This window comes from Temnothorax americanus, unplaced genomic scaffold (genome assembly GCF_048541705.1).
Source record: "Temnothorax americanus isolate GAGA-0224 unplaced genomic scaffold, ASM4854170v1 Scaffold28, whole genome shotgun sequence".
Lineage (NCBI taxonomy): Eukaryota > Metazoa > Arthropoda > Insecta > Hymenoptera > Formicidae > Temnothorax > Temnothorax americanus.
In genome coordinates, this window is record NW_027509421.1 from 781,467 (window position 1) to 801,574 (window position 20,108).

At 42.1% G+C, this 20,108-nt stretch overlaps 2 protein-coding genes across 2 annotated transcripts in view; one reads left to right on the plus strand and one right to left on the minus strand.

Annotated features, from left to right (window-relative positions):
* Positions 1-3,154: 3,154 nt before the first annotated feature.
* On the plus strand, positions 3,155-6,741 carry LOC143899692 (scavenger receptor class B member 1). The gene is made up of 4 exons (XM_077410161.1): positions 3,155-4,420; positions 4,730-5,004; positions 5,307-5,550; positions 5,770-6,741. Exons 1-4 carry the CDS (start codon positions 3,743-3,745, stop codon positions 6,109-6,111), a joined length of 1,539 nt encoding a protein of 512 aa, XP_077266287.1. The 5' UTR covers positions 3,155-3,742; the 3' UTR covers positions 6,112-6,741.
* Positions 6,742-7,470: 729 nt separating this feature from the next.
* The window catches only part of Emp (epithelial membrane protein), a 31,301-nt gene continuing 18,663 nt past the window's right edge, over positions 7,471-20,108 (minus strand). Inside the window, exons 2-6 of the mRNA XM_077410160.1 lie at positions 17,163-17,500; positions 15,518-16,015; positions 14,470-14,668; positions 12,429-12,637; positions 7,471-10,038 (exon numbers count right to left, since the gene is read on the minus strand). Coding sequence (XP_077266286.1) covers positions 9,796-10,038; positions 12,429-12,637; positions 14,470-14,668; positions 15,518-16,015; positions 17,163-17,500 — 1,487 coding nt within the window. The 3' untranslated portion in view covers positions 7,471-9,795. The remainder of the gene's footprint in view (positions 10,039-12,428; positions 12,638-14,469; positions 14,669-15,517; positions 16,016-17,162; positions 17,501-20,108) is intronic.

Genomic DNA, 20,108 nt, shown 5'->3' on the forward strand with positions numbered 1-20,108 from the left:
TGCCGCCATAACAGTGACCCTATTAGTCGGACCATTCACCTTTGAGCTCATCAAAAACTTCGAATTTTAAAACTTCTCATTTAATTAATTCTTATCGTGATGTGTCTGCCTGTCTGCCATAATTTAGATTATTTAAAAATCCAACGAGAGACGTTAACAATATTTTATACGTGACAAAATCTGCTATTTGGGCATCTTTTCTGAAGCTATCAGTCATCTTTTTTTCTAGAAAAGAGATGCGACAAGACAGAATACAAGAAATGTTGCAAGAGTGCACGGTCGATGTCACTATATTGATTATTTTTGCGTTTCGCGTCAGACGAAAAATAGAGGAAAGATTTTGACGAGCTTGCAAAAAAAATCGCAGTACGCAAATCCCATCGTCAATCTTATCTACGTCTTTCTTATCTCGGGGGGGGGGGGGAATATTGCGGGCTATATTTTTCCGAATTTGCAAAAAACTGCATATCGTTAAAAATCGTTGATGTAGGCTGGTCCCTCGTAAATCCTCACTTCGTGCTTATTATCGTCGCGCTCCGGGCTTATCACGGCATTACGACATTCGATTTAGCCTCGACAAACTGTCGAATCCGTCGCCGCCGCGCCGTCGCGGTCGCCGTCCAGCGTTATCGTAATGTGATATTTTTTTTTGCATTTTATTGTTGTATATAGACGAATCGGCGCGCACATTTTGTCGGACGTTATTAAGGCCCGGGCGGGCCCGACCGAGATCTCGCCACCCTTGCGTAATCGCGTGCACGCGACCAGATAAGAGAAGCGAGCGGCTCGCTTATCATCGTATGACGCGCGGCGCGCCGTTAAGGACAACGTAATAGGGATTTACGTGGCGCAGGGGGATGCCGGGGATGACGCGGGTGAAGAGGTCAACCGCTAGTCACAACACAACAATACTTTATGATAGAAAACGCGAATAGAAGTGTGTTTGATGTCACGCGTCGGGGCCGTCGGGCAATTAGCGCGCATCGGAAAAAACATGTAAATACATACTTGTACGTACGCAAAATCGCATGGCATTACTGTTTGCGAACCACAGGAAGCTTTTAAGGAGATCCGTTTCTTTTCGCGCGCGGATCGAGATGGGCATTCGCGAGAGAAAGGACATTTACATGAGACATTTATAAGAAATAATACACAGTTGCATTTTTTATTTTATTGAAATATTATTTTATAGAATTATTTACTTATGCCAAATGTTTTATATATATATATATATATATATATATATATATATGTTAGTATTGTAAAAAAATAAATTTTACGACAAACTCTCTGGAATAGTAGGAAATTAAACAATATTCAGTCTTAGACATTGAAATATTTACAAATCGATATAATATAAACATTTCTTTAGCATTTTTTAATTATATATTGTATATATAGAAACTCACAGACAAATTTGAATAAATTTCGAAAATGTGCAATCATGCAAATGTCTTAGAAAGAAGAATATATTCTCGGAACTAAATATGTTTGGCAATCTTTTTAATATATGTAGTAACGCTAATTTTTTTTCTGTTATTCAACTTCATTTATTTTGTGTGATATTTGAATTTATTAATCGAGGCGCGCCGTGAAAACATAATCGAGCAAGCTATAAACATTTAATAGATTTCTCAGAAATCATCAATCATCTTGACATGCGAAGTCATGAAAATCTGCACACAGTGGCTTATATAAGTCTTATTATCTATATTATGACAAGCTTTATTTTATATTCATGGCTGATTCTCGCTTAGATCTTACAAGAAAATTGTTATATTTTAATTGTAAAGGTCTTGAGATTTTTTTTCGCTAATATTACATATCGAGCAAAATGCGCTCAACTTTGTGACACCTTCGGGTTGCCTCCATGGAATCTTACCCTTTCGGAGCTTATTCTTTCACGCGTCTCGCGCATGATTCTACTTCAAAGATAGACAAAACAATTATTTCATTTACATAAAATTAGACCGAGGTTTCTCACGCTGTTATTACGACGCTAATCGCTACGTAATTACACAACATACAGCGCGATACGAGTTATGATATAATTGATGGAAGGAGCCGTCTTTTTTTTTCTTATTATATAATCAACCGACATGCACGATTGTTATTATTAGGAAATGTTTATTGCCGGGAAGCTTTACAGTGCAAAAAAGAGAAATATAACTTCTTTAAGTCTTAGGGCCACTTCGACCAAGCTCCGATTAACTTAATCGTTAATTAGTCCATTAGAAATGACCAATCGCATTTGTCAATCTACTTCACGAGCAAATGCGAATGGTCATTTCCAATGGACTAATCCAATGATTAAGTTAATCGGAGCTTGGTCGAAGCGGCCCTTAGACCGGTATTTATAGTCGGATCTTATAAGATAGTCTTAAGTTCATCTTTAGATACCTCGTAGCCAATGAATCGAGTCGTATGGCGTCTAAAGATAAACTTAAGACAATATTAAATATATATAAGATATCCGACTATGAATACCGGTCATAGAACGAAATGAAAAAACACTCGGCCGAATAAAAGTTCATGAACGTGACGTTTGTTGTTGTGACTCCCCGGATTTTTCATCCAATTCGCTCCCCCTTATGTGTACGTGCAACCGTAAACCTTGAGCCACAAGCTCCACGTCCCCTCGACTTCCCTTGGATGGGAAGATATCTAGAATCATGTTTTTTCTCGTCTGGCGCCGATAAAATGTGTCGTACGATCCCCCCAGTCGGAGTATAGCCTTCATCAATTTTTACTCGAGCGATAATGAATCGGATGACACGCGCTGCGTCCACACTCGCGGGTGCGGGTGCCAAGATAAATCTTCCTCCCCTCTTTAGTTCTCTCTCTCTTTTTTTTCTTCGTTTCTTTGTCTGCCTCTTTCGCGCTCGCAGTTCTGGATACCGCGGATCGAGGGTAAATCAACCCGCGATAGTCGAGTCAGCGATGACCTTGATAGTCATTTTAGTATTTTTTCTGATTCCAATTTTTCATTCTCTTCCCTCCTTCCAAACGCTCTTCAGGCTCTTTCGAAATGTTGTGCTGTTCAGCAATTGACCCAAAATAAAATGTCAACTCGCGTGACACTTTTCCGATAAGATTTAGAGTATTTATTAGAGGTATCATATAGACGACGTACGAGATATACGTCCGAAGAGGAATGATCTTTCGGAAGCGTCTCGAAGAGTTCCGTTTGTTGAGAGATAAACGCGATAGATCCTCAGGTATTTTTTCGGACGGATGAATACCCGAATAGAGGGGGCGAGAATAGAGATATCGAGGCCCTAAGTGCGCGCGCTCGACTCCGAACTCCCCGCGAGCTGTATCTGTATATCGGAGGTGTTAGCCATCAAGAGGTCATCACCGCGTGGCAAGGTTATCGTCGGATTTTTAAAAAAGGCGGGGAGATTTTTGTACGCGGTCGGCGTGGCTCAACCGGCCAGTTCGTCGAAAACGTCGTACGTCGACGGTGACGCTTCCGTTGGCTTATCTGTTTGCGTCGCGATTGAGATTTCCATTCAAACGCGTCGGAGACGGTCCAGCCGTTTGTCTTCGACGGAGAGTGCTCAGATCAACAACTCCGGGTTTCGGAGAGACAACTTTCCAGATCCTCAATCTCGAGATCCTAGAAATTTCATCAAGATTAAATCTCTTCTCTGATCCTCGGATGAGGATTGAGAATTAGCGTCGGCAATTAGCGTCGAGAGCGATTAATCGTTTCTTTCACCCGGTTACCCTGGCAATCGGCATGACGATCTCGATGACCGAGCTGGACATAGAGAAGAAGGCGATCGGACGTTGCGGGCGCAGCCATCGTCTTCGCTTCTGGAGCGCCTGGATCTACTGCGGCGTCTTCGCGATGAGCTCCGCCGTCTTCTACGCGTTCTGGTACACGGACGCGTTCAACTACTACGTGTTGTCGCAGATGGAACTGCGTAACGGCACCCGCGCCTTCGACTGGTGGCAGCGTCCACCCACCAGAATCAAGTACAACATCCGCATCTTCAATTACACGAACGTGGACGAGTTCCAGGCGGGGGTGGCGAGCAAGCTGCGCGTCGAGGAGCTCGGTCCCTACGAGTACCGCGAGACCCTGAGTCGCGAGAACGTGGCATTGCACGATAACGGCACGGTCACCTACCAGGACAAGAGGTCCTTCGAGTGGGTGGGCGGCCGACCCGGCAACGACACCATCGTGGTGCCGAACGTGCCGTTGATGTTCACCACTGCGTACGTCCGGGACCTCGGCTTCGCGATGAAATTATTCATTTACACGGTGCTGTCGAGTCTGGGGGAGTCGACGTTCGTCAACGTGACCGCCGACGGTTTCCTCTGGGGATACGACACTCAGCTCTTCGAAATGGCCAGGCCGCTGATGATGCTCCAGCGGAAGATACCCTTCGAAAAGTTCGGCTTAATGGCCATGGTACGTTTAATCGTGAAGGGTTTTGTCTCCCGGGCAACGCGATGTCCAAAATCGAGACATAAGACGTGGTATGAAAATGATAAATTTATGAAAAATTTTACTTCTTTAAGAAATATATACTTGAAATATTTATTTTATAGCCTTACATTTTCATGAAAGTTAAGTGAAGCGAAAGATAATTTTATCGCGGCCGCGGCGTCAAAAAGCGAGATAATTTCTTTCGGGAAACGGGAAACTCTCTGGCGAGATATAATACACGGTCATTCAGTCACGATTAATGTAAAAAACGCGCGGTTTTTTTTCTTATAGAAAAATGGTATCGATGTGGATCGCATCACGATGCACACGGGATCGAAAGGCATGGAAAATCTCGGCATGATCGAACGAGTGAACGGGATGGACGATCGGCACATTTGGGATGACGAGCGATGCGATAAGGTCAGGGGCTCCGACGGCACCACATTTCCGCCCAACGTGATAGAGGACACGAGCAAACCTATCTACGTGTATTCTAAGGACATTTGCAGGCAGCTACCCTTCCATTTCACCGAACAAGTGATCACTTACGGCATGCCTTCCCTAAGGTAAACAAAAAAAAAATGTAAACCTTCCGCATGATGTGTCACGATTCAATTTCAAACGTGTCGATCTTTAAAGAGAGATAAAACTTTCCTGAATATTTTTTTCCAATCGTCCTCGAAAGAATTTCAAAAAATATATTCTAATTTGATTTTTTGCTATTATTTAATAATAATATATTTTCTTACATTTCGAATCGTTCGTTTCTTGCGTTATAAACAAATCCTTCCGATCAGTTCTCTGTTGGAAGATATAGAGGAACTGATTGAAGATTATGTCTGACACGTACGATCTTATTTTACCGCAGGTATAAATTCACCCCGGATGCATATAACTTTTCGAACAAGCAAAACGAGTGCTTCTGCCAAAAAGTACACGGCACGAGAGTCTGCCCGCCCACGGGACTCTTCAACATGTCCGCGTGCAACTTTGGCTCGCCCTTGCTCTCGTCGTTCCCGCATTTTTATGGCGCCGACAAGTCCCTGCTGGAGCAAATAGATGGCTTGAATCCACGGCAGGAAGATCACGAGAGTTTCGTAGACCTACATCCGGTAACGTCGATACTAAAATTTTAATTATTATTATTAAATATTTATTACGCTAGAGATAATAAATTGTTACATCTAAATTATTGTAATTAGAACTCTGCTAGTGGCTTTCAGTTTTAATTAGAATTCATGTAAAGAAATTTGGAAGCGACCCCATCTCCATCTTTTGCTAATTTTGTGATCCGAGAGCGAATAAAAATCAAATTAAATTTCTGTTTTCAGCGCCTGGCGGTCGCCATGGCCGGCTGGTCGAGGCTGCAAGTGAACCTGGAGGTGCGAAGGGCGATCGGCGTGCCGTTCCTCGGGAAACTGAAAGACGGCACGATTCTTCCGCTTATCTGGCTCGAGGCTGGAACAGACGAGGTTCCGGAACAGGTATTGGAGGTCCTTCAGAGCGCGCATTTCACAGCTGCCAACGTGGAGATGGCCGCGCAATGGGGCAGTCTGATAACAATGATACTCTCTTTGACCGCTATGATTGCCTGTCTCTGGAAATATCGCGTGGAACAAGACGTGGTTCTCCAGAAAAACTCTTTCATTCAGAACAACCTTCTCGAGGTCTGATCGGAACGGAAACCGCTCGGAGAGAAGGAACGAATGAGTGGAGATCCTTTTGATCCACCTAGGGAAAGAAAAAAAAAAGAATTCCGAGGTAATGCGGATGTAAGGGAATACTGAAAGGTCTAATTTTTTAGACGTCTTGAACTTTTTAAACGCTTCGAGGGGTTTTTCGTGCTCGATCAGTCGACCTTCGACTTGAGACAGAAGATGCGAATTGTTAGTCTCTCGTAGAGTTGCACGGGAGAACGAATTTGTATCGTCAAGTAGAGCTCGGTAACGTTAATAATTGTTGTGCAATTGGAATAATGTACGTTACTGGCAAACTACTGGTTTCGATGCACTCGGAGGGAATCCGTCATTGCGAACAATTTCAGCGTGACAATGACAATTTGCCACGTTTCTTGGAGACAAAAATTATACTGCTCGCGGAAATATTGCTCGTCTGTTTTGAAATAATTTGTCAACGCTTTAACAAAGCATTTACCAAGCGACCTTATTATATACTTTGGATCTTACGAATAAATAGGGACGATGCTTTTCCTTTTGTTTGTCGAATAATAATATTCTCAAAAATATTGATAAAAATGTTAATATCCGCTCGTGTGAAATAAATGTATTTTTTTTTTTTTTTTTTTAAATAAAGGATGAATTAAAAACGAATTAGCGAGCATTTGAAGATCTCTTTTATTCGTACGCGATCCATCGTGTCATTATTATCGTGTTATTCAAAATTACGAAACAATCGATACGGCGAGCCGCAAAGTCTACGAGAACGTCGATGGACCATTAATTCCTTATACGATAAATTGACATACCGCTGTTGTGCACCGTGAGAACGTGACAGAGAAAACACGCCCGCAACGCGGCCGAAGCTGTGATTGAGACTTTAGTGCATCGGAAAATAACGTGCAATTATGCCGGCGGCGATTGCGATCCGTCGACGGTTGCGGCATTCGCATCTCGTCGTATTATTACCTGGCGGTGTCGCCGACCGCGACGGTGCGTTACGCCGTAATGAACGACCTGTACTTAATTAATAGGTGACGCACACACGCGACGGCAGTACGTATTACATACAACCGTTCAATTAACGAGCTCGTTGTCTCGACGGCGAGATTCGATATAGGTGTTGCTTTAACGTAGAATGTAAGTTTTGTCTCATCGGGGCCCGCAAGACTCGCGGTATTCATCGGTATGCGCCGCGTATCTTTTTATATTCGTCCTAAGTCTAAAAGAATGGAGAAGATCTCTGTCGAAATCTGTGTGTCTGATATTGAATGATATTGTACATATGTAAAAAACTATATGGCGCGCGCCGTTATTTTCTATTTTATTACATTGGTTGAAAAAAAAGTTATAATATAACGTACGGTAGATTTTTATTTTTGGCATTTACAGCTATCCTCTTACGACTGACCTCCTCTACTTACCTTCGCAAATGCCTCGCGATATTTTATCTCACGCCGCAGTCTGGAATTATAATTATCTATCCTTTTTGGCCAATCGTAATTCATGTAAATCGCGCCTCGTCGCGCTTGATTTATCACTAATTCGTCTACACATGCTCCATCGTGCGCGTTAACATTTTGATAACCCGAGAAGCGAAGTGAGCTCTTAAAAAAAACTCGTTTTCATATCAGTGAAAGAGCCGTCTTCACATACACGCATACATATACGTCGTTCATCGTAGTGCATGTGGCCGATAAACGCGTAGTAATAACATCGCATGTAATAACATCTGTGTCGCAACGCAGTATCGCGCGCGAGTGCAATGGCGCGTGGGAGTAGAATGGTCGTGGAACACCAAATTCAACTTCTAATCGTCACAAAATTAATTCTATCATATATTTTCCTCACTCCTCCTGCATTCATCTCTCGAACGAGTCCCTAATCCTCCTCGTTCCTTGCAAGAAGAACGAAAAGGCGAAAGAAAATTTGAAAACACTTGGAAATTCCCAAGACGAAAGAGAAGAGATACGTAAGAATAAGATGTGAGCAATAAAAAAAAGTGGAGAGTTCCTATTCCTGTCTCTCTTTTTCTTTCATATTTGGAATTTAAATCAAAATATCAGATTGGTGCAAAAGATATACTTGTCGAGACAGAATTTCAACAAAATCGAAGCGAAACTACCGCCACGAGATTCCAAGAAGAGTTTTTGATTTTATTTTTAAGGAATTTTAGTTTTATAATTTTATTTAATACGAAGCTTGATGAAAACGACAAATCTTTTGCAACAAGCTAATTGATTGTGACTCTAGCTTTCTTATAGAGTTTTACATACGCGCGTGATTTTTGAGAGTTAGTAAAACTTGAGAAAGAATATAGTTGTACAACTATACATATAACGATTACGCTGACACCAATAACCTGATTTCTCACGCGCGCGCGCGCGCGCGCAATTTGGTATCTTTTGATTTTTATCATACAAAAGTAATTTATTTATTAGATCTAATTATAAAATCTACGTCTAATAACATTATTTATAATAATAATAATAATAAATGTACAAACGAATAACGAGAAATAGTACATTCTTGGTAATTACAATTCGTAGACGACAACGACGGCCAGATTCTATATGTACAGAAAAGAAGATTTCTGTCGTTCCGCTGTTGCTGCGTCTCGATTGCACAAACTACTCGTTGCAAACACGCTCGTGCAATCCAAATTGAAGTCGTGAACGAAGCTTGGCCTCGGGACAACGCCATGGACGGAATATCAATTTTTGTCTTTGATCCTTACGTCAGTGCTCGCGACGATAATTGCCTCGCGCGATTAAACGGCGATCCTGATGAGGATCGATTCGATCGTGTGCAGCAAGAAGTCTCGTTATTAATATTAATAATCCTGATAAAAAGAAACGACGTTGCGTCATTGTAAATTTCAATCGCCGAGTTCCTCGTAACATAATGACTTGACTCCAATTTCCTATTTCCGCTCGGTATCGTAAAAAAACATTGTAGGAAAAACATTCGTCGACAGGTTTAGTATTACCCTTTCCACAAAACTAATATCAAGTAAATATAAACAGACACAACGAGACTTTATTTTTCGATCAATTTCTCTGTTATAAGAATTCAATTTAAAAAAACCGCGACGAAGCGTAGTGTTTTTGCCGAAAAGACGTCGATTTAAAATTCGTTCGTATATTTCTTAGGCATTTTTCTCAATGCGAAGAAGCGTCAGTTTGCTCCTTCGCGGAGGAAAGACCGGTCGATTCGTCACGATTACATCTCGAGCAAGAAGAAGACGATATCGAACCACCTGCCCCGCGGATCTCGAATTCGTCGCCGACCGTTGTTCGCGATTGATTTGTACTCGCGCGACTTGACACCGTCTGACAAAATACCATCCCGAGAAAAAATACACGTAACGTAACATAAATAAAACTATCGGCTGCCCGCGCGACGGGATAAAATTCGCTTCGCGTCGGAGGAGCCTCTCCCTCCCTCCCTCCCTTCCTCCCTCTCTTCCTTCTTCTCTCTCGCGAGACTCGCGAGGTTCGAACGTGGAAATCCTAATCGAGATATAAAGCACGTGCCCGTCGCCTATGAAATAAGTAAGATTATCGTCCAAGTCCTCTCGCGAGAGGGTACACTCGTCGCGCGGCTCGTTCTCGCGGGGCGCAACTCCGAGCACTCGCGCACTCGTCTCAATTCCCACACTCGCTGGACCGGCTGGACTCTCTACTTGCTGAAGGCAGGGTTCAGCTGGCCGTTCTTGGTGCTCGTCGCGTTCGCCGGCAGCGGATTGCTCAGATGAAGCTTCTCCTGGCGCTTGGCGGCGCGCGCCAGGCACATGAGAGCGCCGAGCAGGACGATCGCGCCGATCGCGGCCAGGGCGCCGGACACCGCGGCGTGGGCAACCGGTGGCAGCTCCACCACCAGCTTCAGCAGGGAGCGCATCTCCTGGGGTAGCTCGTCAACGCACTGCGCGATAAAAGAGAAAGCAGATTATCAATACTGGACCGCCTACATATCGAGAAAGAGAAATTCCTCCTCTCGATTCACCAATCTTTAATTAAATGGCTCGTTAAATTATTCTGAAAAGTTTCCTCTTATCGTCGTTAAGAGTAAACATTTCTTGAGTCATGTGTCTCCGTGCGTTGCAACATTTAGGCATTTCAGTCTTTATTAGTTCTACTTTACAATGATGCTGATGAATAATAATTCTGCACAACTTGTTTTATCTCCATTTTAAAGGTTTTTTTAAATCATTATCCTTTCGTCTAATTGTAAGTTATTATTATGAAATCTTTTTTCGTGGTGGATAAATGCGAATCCGCAGAAAATAAGCTTACACGCATATGAAAATATACCTATAATTAGTTGTTGTCCTTAGTGGGAGAATTACAAGACCAACACATTAATTGCATATAATTAATTTACTAAGGACAAACTAAATTAGCCTAGATCACTCCACACTCTACTTATATACGTAAAAATACTAATGCCCACGATTAATAAGGATTAGATATAATCGCGTGTTAATTCTATTGTTTCTCTCGCTTAAAAAGTAATTTAAAAAAAAAAGATAACAAATTAAATTAAAAACATTTAAGATAAAATTAAAAGTAAAATATTGATTGCAATATATTGTATATTATGCATTGGTAAAGAAGTTTTTAAGCGAGAGTTTAGAGCACATCCGGTTCGGCCATTTTATTTGAGACGAGTCGTCGGCGGAGATGCAATTTCGAATACAATTGAGAAGCGCGATCTTTATTTTCGCGTTTTCTTCAGCAAACATCTTCCTGAAATGGTGAAATCAAAGTTTCTTGCACTCTCGACGTACGTGCTGTCTCAAGTACAAAAGAGATTCTCGGAGTCGGAGAGTTTTTCTCCTTCTTTTTTTTTCCTCCCGTCAAAGGACATCGCGACGCGAGGACGATGTTTTAGTGGCGTCGAGACGAGTTCCATTAATATGAATCATGAGCGAAAAGCGCGCGGCAATACGGCTCCTCTACGTGCGCGGTATTCAAACGCGGTATACGCACGTCGTTGCCGAGCGGCCGTCCGTGCGAGACGGCCGAACGGCAGGCACGTTCCCTCGTGATTGTCGTCACCGAGCGGAGGCAGAGATGAAAATTTCACCTGCGCGACCGGCTCCGACGATGATGACGACGATTTGTAAGCGACGCGGTGTCCCGCGGTGTCCCGCGTTGTCCAGTAACGTAGGATAAGGGGGAACGAATCAAGGCGCATTGTGCGCGAATTCCTCCGCGACCGGGGTATCCTTGAGAGGGACTTAATTTGATTCCGTTCGCATAAATATAAATTCCTCGTCGCGTCACACTAATTTGATCGAGGTGGCTCACTAATTATTCAAAATTCATAGAAGGTTCTCAATCCGAGCGCTGCCGATGAATATATAATTAATGTCTCTCATAAAGCTTGCCGATCCCGATCTCCCGTTTCTCCGAATTAAAACGCGTTATATATCTGCTTCAAAATTTTTATGTGTGCGAATCTTGTTTTGAAGGTGACCGGTATCGTATCATTTCTATTTTGTGAATGCTCGCTTCTTGCCATTTTTTTGTCTTCTTTTTTCTTCTCGTTCCTATCCTTTCAACTTGTAAGCCAATATGACGGAATGTCGCGCGCGCACTATCGTCACAACGAGAACACACTTCCGATATATTTTTAAATATATTTCTGTATTATTTTATTCTTATATGTTTTATGTTCGTCAACATGCCAGGGACGTACGATCCTCGTTTGCATCAAGACTCTCATTGGCATAATTAACAAAATTTATGCTATACGTTGGCAGGTTTAACAAGCGATATTCTTAGTAGTTTTTTAGAACAATGATTAACAGCCAGGAAAAAGCGGTCGTCTCTACTTTTTGCGTTAGCTCTCGCATCCTATTAGGATCTGCAATTTAATTCACGTCATAGCCGCGCTCGTTTAACATTTAACTACGGTTGTTGCATAATAATTTACACAAAACACGCAATGATTCATACGTAACTATTCAACATGAATTTTTGCAAGAAATTGACTGCAAACTCGATACTCATGCAACGCGTTTTTTTTTTACAGCCTATCGTAGATAATGATAGATAGCAATCAAAAATTTTAACAATTGCGAGAGATACATCGCGTCAAGGATATATCAATTATAATTATCATTACGGATATATCGCATAAATTATGTATTGAGTTAAGACGATGTTACTGCACGATATATGAACAGCGTGATATGTATAATATTACATAATTAATATCACGAGATCAATGGATATCAGAACTATATCAGATATATTGTCTGCGGACAATTGACGCCGGGGATAATTAAAAAAGTATCGTATACTTACATCCTCGAACCACATAATGGGGAAAATAATGTCGGGGAACGAAGCGACCTGCTTGATGTCTCGCACTTGGCTGACCGCGAGATTTATCTGCACCCTCGCTCGCGCCTTCATGGCCGTGCCCATTATCGGTTGCACATCGATGTAGAGCTGATGCTTCTCAGCTTCCGGCGGCGATATGCCCGTCACAGCCTCCCGTAAGGCCGGATCGGCTGGAAGGAACGATCAACCAGATAAACAACGATCGAGAATCTTAATCACTCGGTAGAACCAAGTTATTACTGTTATTCTCTCTTCTTCCTTCTTTCTCTTTCTTTATAAAAATAGTTGAATTACTATTAAAATTACGATTAGTAATCAATGTAATTTTTTTTAATTTGTAATATCTAATTGTTACGCAATTTGTGAAAATAGAATGACAGTTTGTTTTTATGCAACGCGATTCAGCAGAGGTACCTGTTTAACCATTACCCCTGACTACGTTCGTGCCTTTACATAATAACGCGGTGTCAAAAGTCGCCGTGTGTGGTTACATTATATAAAATGGACACAATGCGTCGCAGTTAAATGGCGCTTAATCGTCGGTCGAGCGGCTTTAAGAGCCGTACTTGAGACGCTTAATGTATTTCAAAACGCATAAACGCAACAGTAATGATAATGATGTTAACGAATCGGAATTCAGCGATATCTCTCGTCCGTTCTTTCCCACCTTTTTTCTTAAATATTCACGACTACGAAGTCTTCTCGTTATTGTTTTCGCATTTATAATTAAATAGCTTTTAAAGCAGATGTTTATATAAGTGTCAATACAAAATAACATTCAATCGTCGTGCTCTTTTTTCGGAGAAGTTCTCAGAAATCCAGGTGCAGGAGCCGCTTAAAAAAAATTTTATGTTAAGAATTCGTCAAGAAATTTGCATTTAGAATATTTCTCGCTTGATCTGAGGCATCTTGCGTATTACTTACAAACGAAATCGATCGAGTATCTCACGCACATTTTATAGCGAGAGAACGGTTTTGCACGCGGCGGTGAAACGAGGCGTTGAATTGGGGCATCGTCTAAAATGCGGAGCGTTGAAAGTAAAAGTTTGCGGCGCGAAAATAAGTGCGATCAACGCAAGAGAAAAAGAGAGAAAGAGAAAGAGAGAGAGAGAGAGAGCAAGAAAGAGAAACAGCTCGCATAATATTCCGTGGGAGAATCGCAGCGGATGCGCGAGAGATTGTTCCTAGAAAAAAAAATAGGCCTCGTGGTAACAGACTGCTCGACCGATTCCGACTTCGAGTTTGTGAGTCGCGCGAAGCCGGAAGCGGCGCGACAGGTAGATCTCGCTTGTGAAACTGGCACGCACGTAAACGATCTTCGTTAACCGGCCTGTCGATCGATCGGTCGGTCGGTTATCCGTGAAGAAAAGGAGACGTATGGGCGCGAGAGGACGAGGAATCGCGCGGCTCTCGTTTGTCAGCGACCAGGAAATCGCGACGAGCGGTCGCCAGTCGCGGGGCCGGGGCCACACGGATAAGAAAACGTCGGCGACGAAGGATGCGGCGCGCGTTGCACATGACGCAAATAGATTTATCACGATAATCTGCTAAGAAAATAATTCGCGGCGCGAATTATCCGCTGCGCTTACGTAAGAGACGATACACTTTTAGATACACGCGCGAGATTGAAGTAACGCGCAACGATCGGTTCGCGAACTACGTATATGTTATCTCGCAGTGTCGGGAGATTCACGACAATCACTTCACGATAGTTACGTCAAAGTCGGGTGATGTGTATCACGTTCCGCGATTAGGAAAGCCTGTAATCAATCCCGAAAAATGATAATAATAATTACGGCAAAAACAAGACGCGAGTACTTGTACCGAGTGTTACCCAACCGATTCGCGTCATCTTGACGCATATATATCATCCGACAGCGAAATATCGCAAGTAACTCCGATAAATATGATAATTGGCGATGATTAAAAATAGCTCCGAGTGTCTCGTTACGAGAGTGATTTGTAAACAAGGCTTCGCCGCCGCGCGTTACGTGACACTTACCAAGGTAAAAATGCGGGAAAGTGAGAAGAACCGGCGAATCGTATTGGCACAGGGAGACATTGAATGTGCCTTCCGGTGCACACGGCGGTCCAGCTGGACAGTAACACTGCTGCGACGGTAGATTCTCCACCGTCGTGAAGACATTCGTCGGCGGGGAGAATCTGTAGCCGGGGATCCCTCCGGAGGCTATCACGTCGCGCTAAAAAAAAAACAATTATCTTTGACGCACGATATTTCTTTTACTTGGCATTTAAAAAACTGGCACCGCCCTATTAAATAAGTAAACGCGTGACTTATATGATTGAAAACAAAATTAAAAAAATTCTAGGCAACAACTTGAAATATCGGTATTAATTTTATTTTTCTGTACTTATTTTTCTAAAGTTCGGTCAATATTAATCGAGCTGTTCTTGAAGGGTCAAGCATCAAGATTGATATTCAAACGTAAATTGCTGATCCAAGATACCGAAATATATATTATTCAATAATTTTTATTACGACAATTAGGAATGTTCTTAATAACGATATTTCAACAACTTGAAATATCGGTATTAATTTTATTTTTCTGTACCTATTTTTCTAAAGTTCGGTCAATATTAATCGAGCTGTTCTTGAAGGGTCAAGCATCAAGATCGATATTCAAACGTAAATTGCTAATCCAAGATACCGAAATATATATTATTCAATATTTTTTATTACGACAAAATTAGGAATGTTCTATTAAATAAGTAAAAACTTTAGGATTAACTTAAATTAAAAATATTAAAAATTTAAGTAAAGTAACGTGAAAGATAACTTTGTATTTTTAATATAAAAAATTAAATATTGATATATTTTTTCGATTATAAAATTAATTAACTATTAATCGAAATATTAGATGAATAATACGCTATGTAAGACAGAAACGGAGACGTTTTCTCCGATCTTCCTTTCGTATTTTGCAACATTTAAAAATTGTTTGGCCGGAGTGGCCGGAGTCCGGGAAGGCCATCATCCGCCTTTGGTCGTATCAGCCGGATAATTAACGACGACCAACAAAAACACAAACCTGATAAACCAGCGGCAACGTCCGGCAGAGGTCCTTGTCGAAGACCTTGAGCACGGTCTCCTTCGTAATATGAGGCGGGAATATGCTGCCGTCGGTGCCCATGATGGAATCGCATTCCTGCGTGGTCCAGAAACCGAGGGCGTCCTTGCCATTCCACCTGTCCATTAATCCGAATTTGGTGATGTCGGTAGTGCCCGTGAATATCGTGTACAGATCCGATCCGGTCGCGTTTTTGCCATAGAGGAGACCGAACTGATCGTACGGCAATTTTTGTTCTTTGGGCACGACGTCCTTGGCCAGCTTGAGCAGGGGATCGTCGTAGCCCCAGAGCAGCTGGCCGACCGACACTTCGACGAATGGCTTGATCTTCAAGATGTCCATGATGGACGCCATCGCCAGTCGCAGGAAACGAGCGGCGTGCTTCGACTGGCTGGTAGCCGATAGCATAGGAACGTTCGGCACGACGACCAGATCGTCCTCGGAACCGGTTGACAGGATCTAAGATTTTAATAAGAAAAAAAAAATTGAAATCTGACCGAGCCGGTTAATTGAATGCAATAACGGGAGAACTTGCAGAAGGATAAATAGACGACGAAAATTTGTTTTAGAATAGATTAGAAAGAGATAAAGATTAATAATTAAAATACATATACAATATATACACGACAAAATATTAATTAAAAACATAACGTGTTGTAAAACTTGAAATATGACACAAAATAATTGAATCGCGGTGAAATAAAAATAACTAAACATGAAATAAAGATAATAACGGAAAGTGAAAGAAATATGTGAATAAAAATAACTATATATAGAATAATTTGCGATTGGAAGCAGAGAGAAAGAGAGAGAGAGAGATTTTAGACGGAGAATGAAAATTCCACGTCAACCGCGAACTGATACAAAACTTCCGCATAATATTGACAAATATTTTCTTCCATAAATTTTCTCTCGGAGCAAAAACGATCCGTGTGCATACATATTGTCTTTCTTGTCGTCGAATCGCGATAAAATACACTCGACTGCGCCGTGGAAACGTTTCTCTGACGAATGTAGAAAGTCGCGGCAGTGATTTCGATGCGCGAGCAAGAGTAACCGTGCGGTCGAGTCGGCGGAGAGGAACGCGGTCTATGACGGATTTAAATAACCCGGAGGCGACGTGACGCCTTCGATTGTCATTCAACACGGATTCGCTGGCTTTTCTTCTTAGCAGCCGACATACATATTCTCGATAAAAGAACAATCAATGATCGTGACACATCCTGCGCGATAAAGACGCGCATTGTCTTGCATACTAATCGCGCGCGTTTCTTATAATAAAAATATCAGTCTCGGTCTCAGCTGTTTTAATTAACTACCTTGGAAAATATTCGCGCGAAAAGAAAGCTAAGCATTATGCATGTACTCATATTTTGTAGAGAGCAGCGTAATTATAATTAAATTTAGATTTATATGATGAAAGGTAAGCTTAGAAAAATTACAATTTCCACGGAAATCAAATATGGATTGAAAAAGCAAGATTAATGTAGCTTTCTAACGCGAGTTAAAAATATCAGATTTGATTCAAGCAGATCGTGAGTTTTTAAATCAATTAATGAATTTTTAATTAGCATTGCTATACCGTGCCATAAATTACTCAACTTACCGAATTAAAGACAAACGTCTTCTTGACTTTGTAGGTGACGGTACCATTGTCGTTGAATTTGATGTCCACCTTTTCCCAATGCTGCTCGTAAACGTACGGGCCTAGCTCTTGCAGCGCCGGTTTCTCGCCGTTGTTCAGAAACTCGTCGGCGTTCGTCACGTTGTAAATGTAAACTTGCATACGCGGCACCACCGGCGGCTCCTTCCAGAATTTGTACGTGCGGCCGCCCTCGGTTATCGCGAGCTCCTTATCCAGGACCAGGTTGATGAGATTCGGGAATAGAACCGCCAGGACGGCGGCCAGAATTATCAGCAGGACTCCGCACGCAACGGCCGCCCCTGAAGGGAGAAGAAGAAGAGACGGTGAGGATGAGTCATTGCCGTTAGTTAGAAGCGAGTGTCTTTTTTTTTTTTTAATGCTGAATGGAGTCTGCAATTAAAATCGTGAGAAATGAGTATATGTTGAAGTAAGCAGAAATGGAAAAGTATTCAGGATTCTCGTTTCCATTGTGCACAGTTATAAAATTAATTCATTTCAATGTACGTTGCATAGAAGAAGGGAAAAAATTCTCATTACATGGTTTCTCGCTCCTGGACTCGTGATTTCGTGCGGCATCACGCCGCGAGATAACGGTAGCCTATTAAACGATCGCGAAGCGTCGTTTCGAGATAAGAAAATTTATTCCCGCAGTTACACATATTCTCGCGAGATTAGATGCGAAAACTCGAAGGACGTGCGAGAGCGAATAGAAACGGCAGGAGTTTATTTCGCGAAGGTATAATACGGAACTCCCATTCATTCCTATTCGAGTCTTGTCGGGTTTTTCCTTAATCCTCTTTTTTTTCCGTCTCTCCTATCATGGCATAGCGATCCCGAACCTGAAATAATCGACGAGTAACGCGATTATCTTTCACGGCAATCGCGAATGTGATTACGTCACGACCTTCGACCGAGGTCGTCGACCTAATCGATTCGATCAGCAGAAGCTGATCGCAAAATGGAACGAGGACGGCTGGTTTTGGAAAAATACGTCTTTGGCGGTCGTCTTCCTTCTCGCCGCCACACGTCGCGTCTATATCCTGGATAAACTTTATGCTCATCCCGTTCAAGAGCAAAACAATTGCTGGGTAAACCAGTTGTAGTACCTTTACGCCTTTCTCGTAAATATTTATCCTTCTGTACGGTCCGTTCCTCGCACGCGCGTCGCGCGTTATTATTGTATTTATGCACTTATGCGCCGCGCGCGCTTAACGCTCTGCGGTTACTTGCGGTGAACAAGTGCCTGATGACCGATTAATCGGAAAGAGATAAAGCGCTAACTCGAGATGAAAGAGACTCGTAAGACTGCATCATAATATTAAACAATTATTTCGCGCGTCGAATAAGGATGATGATTACGTGGTGCATGGCAATTTTAAAGTCTATGAAGACGACTTTTGAGAGAGACATTTATGAGGTATAGATAAACGTAAGAAATATGTCATATCCTATTTCTCTTTAAATCCTAAAGCAGTACCTTTTATTTACTTTTTATTTCATATCTTTAAATTTCATATCACTTTTTAAGTCGAGTGTAAAAATCCCTTGATATTTTAAAATCAAGTGTAAAGTTCCTTGATATTTTATTGCGTAAGATCCCTTGATATGCATGAACGCACGACGAATTAGGAAATACGAATTAAGAATTGAGAAATTCTATCGTCCAACTTGATTATTTGGTAAGACTCGAAAAATAATCTTATTTTAGTACGAAGTTCGTCAAGGCCTTCACCTCATTATAGGCAAATCGCAAATTATTCGTTTGACTTGCATGGATATCACCCGCGGGCGACTACAACGGTTTAGCAATAAACATCCACGTGTCAATACAAATATAATTTTTGTGGCGAGGTTGGCCGTTACGCAAATTTCGCGCGTCGTTATGTTAGAAAAGTGACACGCATGATTAGCTGTCGCAAGTTAACGTTAAACTTATATTTATTTTCTTATTAGATATACATATTTAAATAAATATTCCATATTAATAACGGATCCTTTGAAATAAATTTATAGAATGTAACGACTTTCTGTGTTATTATTGTCGTCATTTAAGAAACAGCGACTCGATAAATGCGTATAAGCGAGTCTTAGATCTTTAATAGATTCTTACAGAATATTTTAAGCTCTCCGCGCGAGATCATCGCACACATCGATCGCGCCGTTCATTTTCTTCGCAGTGCCGCGAAGTCTGCGGATCCATCAGCGCGTCTTATCGATATCGCGTTCCTCTCCTCGTTCCCCTCGCGAGGAAATTACAAAATCACCACCTACGCGACACGCAAGCGGAAGAAAGCTGACGATGCATCGATGCGCGCGTATACGTCGGTCTCGCTTTCTAACAGAATCGCGCGAGTCGCGAAGTCGCGTTCGCGCGCGCCTGACGGAAGAAACGCGGGCCTCTCACCCTCCCGCCTTCCCTCTTCCTCTTCGTTTGTTCCGAGGTTCCGACTTTTCTTTTCCTGCTTTTCACGCGCGCGCACATACCTTACTTCACGCAGGGTGATGATGATTTTTGCACGGTTGTGGTTTTCATTGAAAGAAAAAAAAACAACGGAACCGGACCCGCGCGCGCGCGCGCGCGATACTTATATATCGCGCCACGTAAGGCGAAGCGAAACCAGTAACAGAGTGCGTGATAAATCGCGGTTGTCGAAATTTATGACGCGATATTAATTCTCTAAAGAACTCTGGGATGTTTCCATTTTCTCCTTTTGTTGAATGTTCATCTCATATTAACGCACGATTTATCAAACGCAGAGTTCAATCATCACCTCTTCTTTCGCAAGGAATGAGGAGACTCGAGTCAGCGCTTTTGGATTTTTCGTTTAATTTTATTCCTATCTTTCCACAATATATACGCATTTTGTGATTAAGGCTTGCGGTCCACTTAATACTACAACATGCTTT

Excerpts from the sequence above, each read along its gene's own strand:
- LOC143899692 (XM_077410161.1), top strand. The coding sequence starts at position 3,743 with ATGACGATCTCGATGACCGAGCTGGACATAGAGAAGAAGGCGATCGGA. Across the intron at positions 4,421-4,729 it reads AGTTCGGCTTAATGGCCATG|AAAAATGGTATCGATGTGGA; the intron begins GTACGTTTAATC and ends TTTTTCTTATAG. Across the intron at positions 5,005-5,306 it reads TACGGCATGCCTTCCCTAAG|GTATAAATTCACCCCGGATG; the intron begins GTAAACAAAAAA and ends ATTTTACCGCAG.